Genomic DNA, 14,098 nt, shown 5'->3' with positions numbered 1-14,098 from the left:
AGTTGTCACAACGATACCTGCTAAGAGGCCTACACAAAGTTGCAGAAAGTGTATGGAGAGGAGTGTATGAGCCACACACAAACGTTTCCAAGATGGCTGCAAAAATGTTGATAGTGACGAACATTCAAGGACACCCACAACCAGCAGAACTGGGGAAACTGTCACAGATGTGTGAGCAGCTGTGAGAACTCATCAAATCACCATCTGTGAGTTAGAGGATGTGCAGATTAGTTATGGTTCAGTTCAGTCCATTACCCTTGAAGATTTGGGTATAAGACACAAGTCTGCCATGTTTGTGCCAAAACTGCTTTCAACAGACCAAAAAGACACTTGGGTTTCATTTGCACAAGTTCTCCCTGATTGTGTCAAGAACGATGAAAACTTTTTGAAAACTTTGCATAGGCCTCTGAGCAGGTATCGCCAAGCTTTTGGTTAAATTTAATGCAGATTCTCTGCTCAACTTTCTGTCATGGTCAATGTGATGATCACATGCTACACACCTTCCTTCCAAGTACTGCTGTAAACAGTGGAAGCAAGCTAGAATGTTAAAACTTAATGCACATGCACAACAGAGTTCAAGGTCAATCTGTGCCAAGCGGCTTCACTCTGCATGCTTTAGCTTTGTTACTATAGCAGCAGTCCGGATACTTATTGATCAGACCACGTGTGTGTGTGTGTGTGTGTGCGTGCATGCATGCATGCATTCGTCAGTAAGAGGATGTTTAATAAATTGGTGCATTGAACAAAAATACCTTGTGATAATTAGTCTATAGGTGCACTCAGTCATTCAATAAATACAGTACTAGAGAGCTGGACAAAGTGTTCAGGTTGTTAAATCTTATTAAACATTTAGAACTAATAAATGAATAATGAATACATATGAGAAAGAAAGAGAAGGTTTATTTTCTTGCCAGTTACTGCTATAATTTACAATAACAGGTTCCAAATACAAAAGTATGGAACCTGTGTGCTATTGTATAGGTCCATTGCGTGAACACTCACCAAACACTTAGAGGTAAGGTATGCTCAGATGTTATGGGTTGTTCTAAATACTTTGTGCGGAAAGTATAAAGCCAAAGACTGTATGATATTCTTGCATTCACTGATGCCACTTGAGAGTTATGCATGTGTTTTGCAGAGTTCAGCAAGGGCTCATTAGTGATATACTCCTAAGGATAACAGGACATGAATATATACAAGTCAACCTTCAAAGAAAAAAAAAGAAAACCTTTATCACACAGTTCTGTACAGATATGGGATATTACCCTACTGTCCTCTTAAATGTTACTCAGGATCTTGACAGGTGACATAATAAAGTCAGGTAAATGCAAACTAGTTCAATCGAATGAAAATGAATATAAAACAGAATAGGTTCAGTAACGTACATTTAAAAAATAATTGTAAATATAATAGTAGAACATTAGTGGAAATAGGAAGAGTAAATAAAAAGACTTGTCAAAATACAAAAGAGATAAAGTGAAACCTTCTTTTTCGGTTAAACTGTGAAGATAATTTTAATGACAGCAGGAGTGTCCATCAGTGAGTGCATTTCTCTATTTCCTAATCTCAGTTGTTGCCAACAAATAAAACAAACGTTTATTTACAAGAGTCTGAAATAGTTTCATTGACATGGTTTACATGTTTGCCAATATTTACTAGAGAGAGATGTTACTTTTATTTATTTATTGTTTTGTGAAGTAACTATTTTAAAAGTAAAACATCTTTCTTACAACTAATTGTTCAAGCATAAAGTTGGAATAGGTCTGTCTTATTTTATATATTTTTTTTATGAACAATGGAATCTATTGAGAGTTAAGCATATGACAATATGGACAATAATAATTCAAAGCCATTATAAATTTATAATTAACAGAATTTCTTGCAAAAGTACAAGAAAGAAGACTACACTGGTATGGCTGTGTGCTGCATGTAAATGAGGACAAAGTAGTGTTAATTACTTATGTGGATAGAGTTTGCTGAAGAGGGAGACCCAGGAGGACATGGGATGATGTGGCGAAGGCTGATCTCAAGACCTTGAATCTCACAGAGACAACAAGGGACTGGGATGACTGTAATGTGTGGTTCTCAAGAAGGCCCGTCCACCTCAGTAAAACTAAGTTCTGAAAGTGCTCTATGTATGTGTGTGTATGTGTGTGTATCCACAACTAGGCCGTTTACCCAAATTCCTTCCCAAAACATTCCCACCACCCTCCATCTCTCTAAATGCAGTGTTCCCTAGATACCTTTAATCCTTCTCACTACCAGGAATTACTTCACATGATTTCCAGCCCTCATCCTTAATACTGTCCTCTCCAGCTACACTATACATTGCTCACCCCACCACCCACCATATCATCTTACCTCTTTTCTACCACCATATCTCTCACTCTCCCCATGTACAATGCTTGCCTCTCTCTCTCTCTCTCTCTCTCTCTTGCTGCACTCTTGCAACTTATCCAACCAATCATCATTTGTCTCTCTCTCTCTTTCATCTTTCTCCTGTGTACATGATCATCACGCTACACTTCACCTCCATACATCATTGGTCACCTCACCCCAACCCTTTCTCCATCATTCACTACATCCACTTCTCAAACCTATTCAAATTCTATAGTAGTTATCTACTCTTGCTTACCTTCCCCACTTATCATCCACTCAACACTTGTTCATCATTCATTATTTCCCACCACCACCACCACCGTTCCTGTACTACCCACCCACACACTCCTTATTCATCTGTCCACTTTGTACTTTCCTGATCAACACAAATGCCTTATCACTGAAATGTTTTTATCTCTTCTCTGCCCCACTTCAATCACCCTTCCAACCCTTCTAAAACATAAGTAGCCAAGAAACCTGTTCTGCTCTAGTCTCTTCTCTCATATTTTAACCCCTTATTTTCCAGCATAACGCCACTCTCAGTGTTTGCGGTCTCTTACAAGCTGTTTGGTGACCTCACTAGTTCTGGTGGCACAATAATAGCACCTTGTAAATGCTGTAAAGCAGCTGACATTAGGAAGGGCATCCAGCCATAGAAGCTATGACAAAGTAGACAATGGATCAGATGCAATCCTTGAGCCCATTTGATCCTGCCAAACTGTCTAACCCATACCAATATGGAGCAAGGACACTAAATGATGATGATAATTGTCATATTATCAAAGATTATGTCTTTGGATTTGATGTGCTATATTTCTAACTATAATGTTTGTTGTCCATTTTTCACTCAAATATTAACAATAATACATTTTTCACTAAGTAGCACACATATGAAGTGAAGTCAACAAAAATTAACAATTTCAGTCACATACTTTATGTTTTCTTTAGTAGTTATTAACTACCAGGCAAACAATTCTATTACAACCTATTTACACTAGTAAATATGAGTATGTAAGAGAAAGGCTTTAAACAAAGTGAACACAAAATATTTTGTTCCCAGTCTAGTTCATTCAGAAGTGTTAGAACCTTTGGACAAGAAAAACAACCTGCAGACAATTAATTGCAATTTTATTATATTTCATCAGAGTTTCTAAGATAAACTCTATGGAAAAATATAATAGCAAAGCAACTTACTTCAACTTAAATAACTATCCCCAGTTTAAATTAGAGCTACTCTAGAAAGAACAAAACAAAATACAAGATATTTTGTGCTAATGGAAAAAAAAAAACAAAAACAGATTTTTGGGCGTTTTGTAGAACACTTTATGTCAAACAATTTTATATTTATTTTTCAACAGATGTCATGTTTGTCATATGATTGAGCTGAGATTGTACAACAAATGCAGGCCAGTTTAAGTGATATTTCAATTCATTTTTAATAATGAGAGTCATACTGAGCTTACAATTTGGGATCTCATTTAGTACTATATACATTATCTCTTTTATTTTCATGGTTCTTTTGTCTCTAGTGGAATATTTATCTGTAGTTTTTATTCAATAATGGAAACTTTATGCTAAAGTGACATTATTTCCATAGTTACACATACCGAGCTACACATTCAGACAACCACACAAATTTTTCACGCAGCAAAATTACAGCATATTGAAAGTACCAGGCCTGTGAAATGCTTCCATATGTAACTGCTTCCAAGTTATGGATTTTCTTCAGAGATCCAACTCAGCAGAACTGTAATCAATAACTACCTTTTCATGATGAATAATTTTATTTGATGTTCTAAATTGGTATAATTACACTGTATAACATGATTTTTGTCCTTGGGTAGCAATTGTGATTTCCTATTTGCATGCCCCTAGGGGATAATACTTCCTTCAAACATTACTTTTCTTACATTTATTCAAACCCCAACACATACTCACTACTCCTGCTCATAATCAGAGATACACATATTGTCAGCCACCAAAGGACATGCTCAAGTGGTTAAGGTCAAGCAACTGACAAGCAAATCTCTGGTACTGAGCAGAATATTTGCTACAATGATATTTCTGCTTGTTGTTAAACTATGTACTGAAAGTAAGTGTGTGTGTGTGTGTGTGTGTGTGTGTGTGTGTGTGTGTGCGCGCGTGCGTGCGTTACTATTTCTTTATCTTGTCATTGCATGACAGTTGTAAAGGAGTGTCACCATCATGCAAATATTGTCCTTCATTTCCAATCTTCTATGAAAAAAATGTCTGGTCATGGGGAAATATTATTCTTACTGGGAAAAAGGTAAGGGTTGGAGATAGAAAGGGCATCCAGCCATAGAAAATCTACCTCAACAAATTCTGTCCAACCCAAGCAAGCATAGAAATGTGGACATTAAAACAATGACAATGATGATTACTAAAGAAACACTCTTGTAACAAACCCTCTCCACAGAGAAACAAAGCAACACACAAATAAAATCATCTAAGTCCCCTACAAATGCAAGACTGCACAATCTTTAATGACATTTCATTGAGGTTCACATATAATATAACAATGCTAAACACTCATCTCAAAGACTAGATTTCCTCTTTGAAGCCTGAAAAAACTCTCAACAACAGGGGTCAATGAACCAGGGTAAAGTACTCCAAGTGGGGAAAAAATGAAATTCTTGGGGATAATAAGGACTTGTTAGACATAAGTAAAATTACATAAAAAATGTTTTCCTTGTTATGACAGAAATGTTTCTTCTAGCAACACTGCATCAGTTCATTGTAATGGATGTGTAAATAGAATCATATAAATAGATTCAATAAAGCTTTTGAATTCAAAGAATCCATGATTTTCTTCTTTTTAAATCAAGGAGGTAACGTCAGCATAAATAAATATATTTTGAGGTAATTGGTTAAAAAAGTTCCCTAACCCCTACTCTACAAAAATCAAAATTTACATTGGGGTACCACTCATCCAGAATAATACTACAGGCACACACATACAAATATCCCAGACTGGATTTGGTAGGCAGAAATTGAAAGAAGCCTGTCACGTGCATGCGTGTGTGTGTGTGTGTGTGCGCGCGCATGTCTTTGTGCCTGTGTTTGTCACCCACCACCACCACTACTGCTTGATAACTGGTGCTGGTTTGTTTACATCCCTGTAACTTAACAGTTTGGCAAAAGAAACTGATGGAATAAGTACCAGAGTTTTAGAAATAAGTACTGGGGTTAATTCATTCAACTAATATTCCTCAAGGTGGTGCCCCTGCATGGCCACAGTCTAATAACTGAAACAAGTAAAAAGAATAAAAATTAAAAAGAAAAGCAAAGAAAAAGAATATCCTATCTCAAGGTACTAGACTTCACAGATTAGATGGTGAACAACACAAAACCAGGATGATAAGCTGGATTAGTGTGTGTGTGTCTGTGTGTGTGTGTGTGTGTGTGTGTCTGTCTGTCAGTCTTTGCGTCTCTTTGTCTTGACATTGTATGTTAGTTGCAACTCAGTGTTACTGTCATACAAGTTGTGCATTCATTTCCAATATTCTGTGAAATCATATCTGACCATGAAGCAGGTGAAGGCTGATAACAAGAAGGGTGTTCAACTGTAGAAGATCTGCTTCAAAGAACTCCATCCACCCATGCAACCATGGAAAAGTAGACATTAAAATGACAATGATATATATATATATATATATATATATATATATATATACTGACTGGCACTCCATCGGTTATGGCAATGAGTGTTCCAGTCAATCCAATCAACAGAATCTGCTCATGAAATTAACGTGCATGTGGCTGAGCACTCCACAGACACATGTACCCTTAACGTAGTTCTCAGGGTGACAAGGCTGACCATTTGAAAAACAGGTACTACTCATTTTTGCCAGATGTGTGGACTGGAGCAACAAATAAAGTGTCTTGCTCAAGGAGACAATGCATTGCTGGGAATTGCACTCACGACCTAACAATGGCGAGCCAAATACCCTAACCACTAAGCCAAATGCCTTCATATGTGTGTGTGTGTCAAAACGCAGAGTAGATAAAACAGTGGGCAACTGATGAAGGGATTGTTCTTTATGTTGCCTGTCTTGTTTCTTTTGTTGTTCAAAAAAAGGTTCGTTTTCCATGTTTTTGTTTTTTTATGTTCTCGTTTTTCATTTTGTTCACATTTTTTGACATCTTGTATCTATATATGCATGTATATATACATATATATGTAGGTATGTACATATATGTATGTATATATGCATGTATATATGCATGTATGTATGTATATATATATATATCTTTATATATATAAAACTGAGAATGTGTGTCTGTCTGTCTGTCTGTCTGTGTGTTTCCCTAAAACTTGAGAACTATACAACCAATTTCATTCAAATTTTACACATGCCTTACTTAGGGCGAGCCCATAGCAATATCATATCTTCTCCACTATTTCAGTATTACATGTTAAAAGTGAAACAAAAGCATTTCTCTATTTTATGTCAGATACTTTCACTTTAACAATAAAAATTAGAGATAATAATAACAATTGAATTATATGTAGTAAGTAATAATTAAAATCAAACTAAGGTATAATATAATCGTAACATAACAAAAGTAAAAATAGCAATTGGTCTAAAATTGCATCAATGACTTGAACAAGTGGTTTCACATGAATGGGAATAAATTAAAAATAAAATTAGCGTGCAGAAATGGAATAGTCCAGATGGACTATTATATATAAAGGACTATAGCTTCAACTGCGTACTGCTTTTTGATTCACTCTTTAACTATTGTTATCACGTTTGTTGGTTCCTCGTAAGGGAAATGTTGTTGTGTTGCCTTTGTTAAATGATTGTAAACTGTAACCCTCCCCCTTTGGGAGAAGGAGCTTTGGCTATTGTTTAAAAATTGAATTGTGTCTCTTTTTGGGGAAATTGACAATATTTTCATATATATATATGGAAACTGAAAACTTCACTTATCATTACTCTGAGTTTCATATCTCCAACTGTCTGACAATCAGAAATATGAGACTCAGAGAAAAGGTTAGTGAAGTTTTCAGCTTCTAATAAATATGATAAAACATTACATATTGAATACTCCTTTTTCTTTTTTCGCTTGTTGTTCACATGTATACACACACACACACATTGCTTAGATATGTTTATATAATAGTGAAATCTAGACTTACTGTACTCCTTCACCCAAGCACATACAAACTCACCCACATGCATGTGCGCACACACACACACACACAAATGCACATGCATATACATGTACTTTAGAAGTGCTATATTGCATCAGCTGTACTCTGAACTTCACTTCTGACTCATCAGCCAGAAAGGTTATTATTGAACTCTGTTCATCGATTTCAAAGAGGAAGGATATGTGTCATGAGCTATAAGTTTTTGTGCAATTTTTACAGATAATATCGCTGTATCTGAAAATTTTTTACGACATTTCTTTGGCCAGGCCAACTGGGCTTAGTAAGTCTTACTGAGCTGAGCAGTTAGGCAGGACTTTGCCCCTTTTGGGGCAAATTTTCAATTTAAAATCTCCATTTTTTTCATTTATCGATTTTAAAATTTGTGAAAATGTCCTTGGAGAAGAGTGTCAGCACTTCCTTTCTTTTTGACTTCTCTCTGCTGTCTGAAGACAGTCTAAAAAGTTTTAAAATTAATTATCACTGCCCACTCTGCACTTTAAAAGGCAGAGAGAGGGATGACCAAAGTCTTGCTAGCACATGCAGCACTGAACAATAGAAGGAAGAAGAAAAGAAACATGAGAAAGAGAAAAACAGCAAGGAAATTCAGCTAATGGACACTGCTAGCGTCACAACACCTGTGAATCCAAACCCTCCCACTACCAACACTAACACTAACACTGAACACCCAATAACAACAACAACCCAATACATTAAACAGCCAAGGTTTTGCTTCAATAGCAAAACCAAGCAATGAATTTATAAATACCATCTGAAAAGGAAAGTGTGGGTTGCGAGAGAAGTGCTGACTTCTAGTAATTTTATTAAAAAGTGGGTGAATGTGGCGAAGATGATCCATGTCAATGGGCCTACTTTGAGCATGGGCTTTTGAGTTTCCAAAGCTGAGAGAGAAAGATGGGGAGAGGGCTCTTGCCCTAGTGGTCGGCGCGCTTGTAGATTTTTCATGGGATCTCCATGAGTAGCCCTGAGTTGCTTGCCTCTTTTAGGCATTTTCTTTGTTATATTTTTCATAGTTATCAACTTTTTACAAAACACTTTATGTAACACCACTTTGTCCTTAATGTTTTGTAATACCCAGTCTTATTTTAGTCGGCCCTTATGGCTAATAAAGAAAGGATTAGTACCTCCACCTTAGCAAAGGTGGAGGTATTGTTTTCAGTCAGGTTAATTTGTTTGTCTGTTTGCTTGTCCATGGACAAGATATCTCAAGAACCGCTGGATGGATTTGGATGAAAATTTCAGGAATGTTTGGCCTCATGACTGGTACAAATTGATTAGATTTTGGGGGCGATCTGGTATTGGACAAAGATTCTGAATTATTTTTCCTGTTTTTTTTTACTTAATTTTTGAGAGCAGTCAAGTTCATTTTTAGTATTCTCGCTTGTGAGAGCAGTGAAGTTTATTTCATATATTCTCATTTTAAAAATCATCTCTGGATAATTGTTGAGAGGACATTGGTGTTGCCTTAGCAGAGGCTTGAGCTCTCTGAGCACTCATTATTAATATTATTATTATTATTATTATGTTATTGTAGTATAATCCCACAAGCATACAATCAATGTGATAGAACTTGCTTAAATTATTCCTTTACCTATTTTAGGTGATTTCATATTTATTTTTTACTAGCTTAAAAGCCACCCTTGAGCCCAACAATGACACTTCATGCACTGAGTACATATTAAATTTTATTAAACTTGACTAATAATTTTCAAGCAATGAATAATTTTCATCAAAACAATGATATAATTTGTTGACTTGGAACTTATTGCAAAGCTGCATGATAAGCAACAATTTTTGTCTTCCCATTCGGGGGTCAGTACAATTTCTTTTCTGTCTAACCACTATATTTCTCTCTCTCTCTCTCTCTCTCTCTCTCTGTTGACTGTTTTCAACCATCATCAGTATCCCCACCATCACCACTACAACTGCCAAATACACAGCATTCAGACTTCTGACACTACCATCATCAATACCTTTGATTTCGCCGCCGCCTTTCCTTCCACATCACTTACTATTACCGTCATCCCTGACTGCCTCAGCTACCACCACCACCATCATCACCGTCGCCTCTGCCCCTATCACAACTTACAGCTCATACTATTACCATCACAACCATCAATCTACTACCACCCCCACCATCTCTATGCCTACTATTACTCTCACCCCAGCAGGAGGAATAGTAGAAGTGTCATTGAATAGTGAGAGAGGGGGGTCAAAGGGTGACACACTGACACACAAAAATTCGTTTTGGCATTTATTATTATAGATGAACGCTAGAAGAATAAAAAGCTACATCATCCTAGAATTTGAGTGACAGAATTTCTCCACTTCAAACATGTTAGCTACAACAATCATTTAATACAATTATTTTTGTTTCTTCATTTCTGCAACAAGTCATTTCTTTTTTTAAAAAGAAAACTTCCTGTTTCACATTGCATAAAGCTAACAATCAAATGACTCAAACTGCTGTTGCAACATTTGGTTGAAAAAAGTTGCAGACAGCTAGCTTAAAGCAAGCTTAGAGAACAATTTAACTTACTGAATAGAGACATGTCATGTTCATTGTGTATTCTCTCTTGCTAAAATAGTGTCAAAAACAAAAATGAACCCAACTAGAAGATTGGGCTTTATAAAAGTCCAAATGGCCTCATTTTGTATTTGTTATAACAGGATTAGCTACTCAGCCATAAGGCTTTTGGAATTCAAAACAAGTGTTTACATCAACAGTTTATCATAATTAACTAAGGGTATTCAAGCAGCTGAGCTCATATAACATAACTAAAATATATATCTCTGTATCATACATTCCTTTTATTTCATTTCAATAGATGTATTCAAGATGAAACCATTTCATTAAGTCTTGTGGTCTATATCCTGTACATGTTTTGTATTATTAATAATGTTGGAAGAATTTACATTTATATAAGAACAGAGTTGATAGAAATGATACAGCTACAAACTACATCATACAGTATTACACTATTTTATCAGTATCATTCAGGATTTGGTATTAGTTGAGTAGGTTCTTCAGCACACTGAGCAGAAATATTTAAAAAATTTTCTCAGATTCGTAAATTGTTAATGTCAAATGAAATGCCTCGCAGTGTTTGTTTTGGCTTCTGTCAAGTTCAACTTTATCTTTCATTTTCCTAAGGTCAGTAACATAAAGTACCAATGAAAAAGCTGGGATGATTAAATTGACTGTTGATCTGTGTCAGCATGTAATAGGTTAGTAGTGTGCAGCTAAACCCAATTCCCTGCCCAATTACAAGTGAAATAGTGCACAAGTTGGAACACGTTGATGTCACATCAATATAATCTATCTGTAAGGTGGTGAGCTGGCAAAATCATTAGCATTTCATCCATCTTTACATTCTGAGTTCAAATTCTACCAAGGTTGACTTTACCTTTCATCCTTTCAGGATCAATAAAATATGTACCAGTTGAGTACTGGAGTTGATGTAATTGACTTTGCTGCCTCTTGTGAAGTTGCTGGCCTTGTGCCAAAATTTGAAATCATTATTATTATCATTATCATCATTATTATTATTAGTAGTATTAAGGTGGTGAACTGGCAGTATCATTTGCACACTGGGCAAAATGCTTAGTGGTATCCTTACAATCTGAGTTCAAATTCTGCTGAGGTCAACTTTGCCTTTCATTCTTTCAGAGTTGATGAAATAAGTACTGGTTATGCATTAGAGTTAATGTAATCGACCAGTCCCCTACTGCCAAAATTTCAGGCCTTGTCCCTGTAGTAGAAAGGATGATGAAACTAAGGCAGAGCTGGCAGAGTTGTTGCAGCACTGGGCAAAATGCTTAGCAGCATTTCATCTGTCTCTATATTCTGAGTTCAAATTCTGCTGAGGGCAATTTTGCTTTTCATCCTTTTGGGATCAATAAAATAAGTATCAGTTGAATACTGGGTCAATGTAATTGACCTATCCTCTCTCCTGAAATTGCTGGTCTTATCCCAAAATTTGGAATCATTAGCACATCATTGGCAGAATTATTAGCACACCAAGCAAAATGTTTAGCAGCATTTCGTTTGTCTTTACCTTCTGAGTTCAAATTCTGCCAAGGTTGACTTTAGCTTTCATCCTTTGGGGGTTGATACAATAAGTACCTGTTGAGTACTGGTGTCAATGTAATTGACCCCATTAAAAATTGAGAGCACAAAGTTAAAGGATTTGTTCTTCTGGAGCTACAGGCTGTAGTTTTCCATGCCTGGGCATATCAACCCTATCTGAAATCAGACACAAATGGTTTTCTCATGATTACATGCTTTTCTTTATTTAAGAAATTTTAGTGTTCTTTTTATCTTTTACTTGCTTCAGTCATTAGACTGCAGCCATGCTGGGACACTACTTTGAAGAATTTTTAGTCAAATGTATTGACCCCAGTACTCATTTTTTTAAAAACTTGGTACTTATTCTATCAGCCCCTTTTGCTGAACTGCTAAGTTACAGGATTGTAAACACACCAGTAATAGTTGTCAAGTGGTGGAGAGGGGGAATAAACACAAAGACACACACACATAAATATATATAAGATGGGCTTCTTTCAGTTTCTGTCAACCAAATCCACGTGCAAGACATTGGTCAGTTCGAAGTTATAGTAGAAGACAGCTGTCCAAGGTGCTATGCAATGAAACTGAACCCTGAACCATGTGGTTGGAAAGCAAGCTTCTTACCATGCAGCAACACCTGTTGAAATATTTTAGCTTAATTTTAATATTTTGGGGGTGGTTTTACTAAGATAATTATTTAGTTTATGTTGTTATTGCTATTTAGCACCTGACCAACTCTCACTGAGCAGATGATCAAAGGCATTCCGGTCATGACCATCTCATCAGTCCTGTTTTTAGTGTATTTTGTATTACATTATCCAACATGTTCTTACTTTCATTAAATGCTCTGCGATTCAGGCATTAATTCTGGGAGGACGAAAATTCTTTGTAAGCTCATTGCATTTCATGTTGAAGGAGGATGATGACATCAATGCTTGGGTTTCAATGACACCCTTTACCTTTTACTTGTTTCAGTCATTATACTGCAGCCATGTTGGGGCACTCCCTTAAAGGATTTCTTTTTAGTCGAATGAATTGACGCCAATATTTACTTTTTGTTAAGCTTAGTACTTATCCTATTGGTCTTTTTTGCCAAACCACTAAGTAACGGAGACATAAACACACCAATACCAGTTGTCAAGGGGTGGTGAGGGACAAAAACAGGCACAAAGATGCACACACACACACACACGCACACACGAACTTCTTTCAGTTTCTGTCTACCAAATCCACTAACAAGGCTCTGGTTGACCCAAGGCTACAGCAGAAGACATTTGCCCAAGGTGCTATGCAGTGGATCAGAACCCAGAACCATGTAGTTGGGAAGCAAGATTCTTACCCATAGCCACACTTGCACATATATAGCTGAAGGTTTTGCAGCACTTACATATGATATAAACTTTTGAAGATATTATTTGTTCTATGTCTATATTGGAAAGTTACCTAACTGCTTTAGCACATTGAATCTTTATCTTCATTATCCCAATTAAACAGGATTCAGGAGTGACCTTCCTTACACTAAGGAAGCAAGCTGGCAGAATCGTTAGCACACCAGGCAAAATGCTTAGCAGCATTTTATTTGTTCTGCTTTCAAATTCCTCTGGGCTCAACTTTGCCTTTTATCTATCTGGGGTCATCGTAAGTGCCAGTTGAGCATCAAGGACAATGTAATCGACTTACCCACTCACCCAAAACTTCAGGCCTCATGCCTAAATTTGAAACCACTGTTGGTCTTAATGATGAAATTTCATACAGAATCAACAGGACTAGTAGTGCTTTTGGTAGGCTTGATAGGCGTCTGTGGAGACAACATAATATAGCTTCACAAATTAAAGTTAAGGTATATAACACATGCATCTTTGCTATATGGAAGTGAGGCATGGATTGTTCACCGTAGGCAGGTAAGGCAATTGGAACGATTTCATCAATATTGTCTGAGAAAAATTGGGGGTATAAACTGGAAAATGGCCATTAGTAATGTGGAAGTGCTTGAAAGGAGTGGCAGTAGAAGGATAGAGTCAATGATTTTGCAAAGACGTTTGAGATGGGGGGGACATTTGGTTATGGATGAGTGATGAGCGACTGCCCAAGCAGCTATTGTATGGTGAGCTGGAAGATGGCAGGAGGCCAGCAAATAAGCCTAAACTAAGGTTTACGGATTGCCTTAAAAATGCTCTAATACAGACATGAATTGCTGCTGGTAATTGGGAGAGGGAGGCACAAGACCATAATGGATGGAGGAAGATAGTGCATGATGGTTGTTCAAGGTTTGTGAGGATTTTGTTCTATGGGGCTTTTGGTCGGATCTCGTTTCAACCCTATTCAAAGATGTTTTCAATAGGATTATGTATACTACATTACAAATTGCACATATGAATTGCATTTATAGTGTGACATCTTTAATTACTGCATGTAACTGATATGTAAATGGTGAAATAAAAAAAATACCTAGT

At 36.5% G+C, this 14,098-nt stretch overlaps 1 protein-coding gene across 4 annotated transcripts in view; it reads right to left on the bottom strand.

Moving 5' to 3' along the window:
* The window catches only part of LOC115216454 (GMP reductase 2), a 42,173-nt gene that overhangs the window by 17,417 nt on the left and 10,658 nt on the right, over positions 1-14,098 (bottom strand). Inside the window, exon 2 of one of the 4 annotated variants that reach the window (XM_036502602.1) lies at positions 5,234-5,239. The exons of 1 other annotated variant lie outside the window; for it this stretch is intronic. In XM_036502602.1, the coding sequence (XP_036358495.1) occupies positions 5,234-5,239 (6 nt within the window). Of the gene's footprint in view, positions 1-5,233; positions 5,240-10,115; positions 10,146-13,325; positions 13,368-14,098 lie in introns of those variants that run through there. 2 more of the 4 variants (XM_029785844.2, XM_036502607.1) reach the window with 2 other exon arrangements.

This window comes from Octopus sinensis, linkage group LG1 (assembly GCF_006345805.1).
Source record: "Octopus sinensis linkage group LG1, ASM634580v1, whole genome shotgun sequence".
NCBI classification, from domain to species: Eukaryota; Metazoa; Mollusca; class Cephalopoda; order Octopoda; family Octopodidae; genus Octopus; species Octopus sinensis.
The sequence above is the reverse complement of the archived record's forward strand: the minus strand, read 5'-3'. Positions and strand labels throughout refer to the sequence as shown.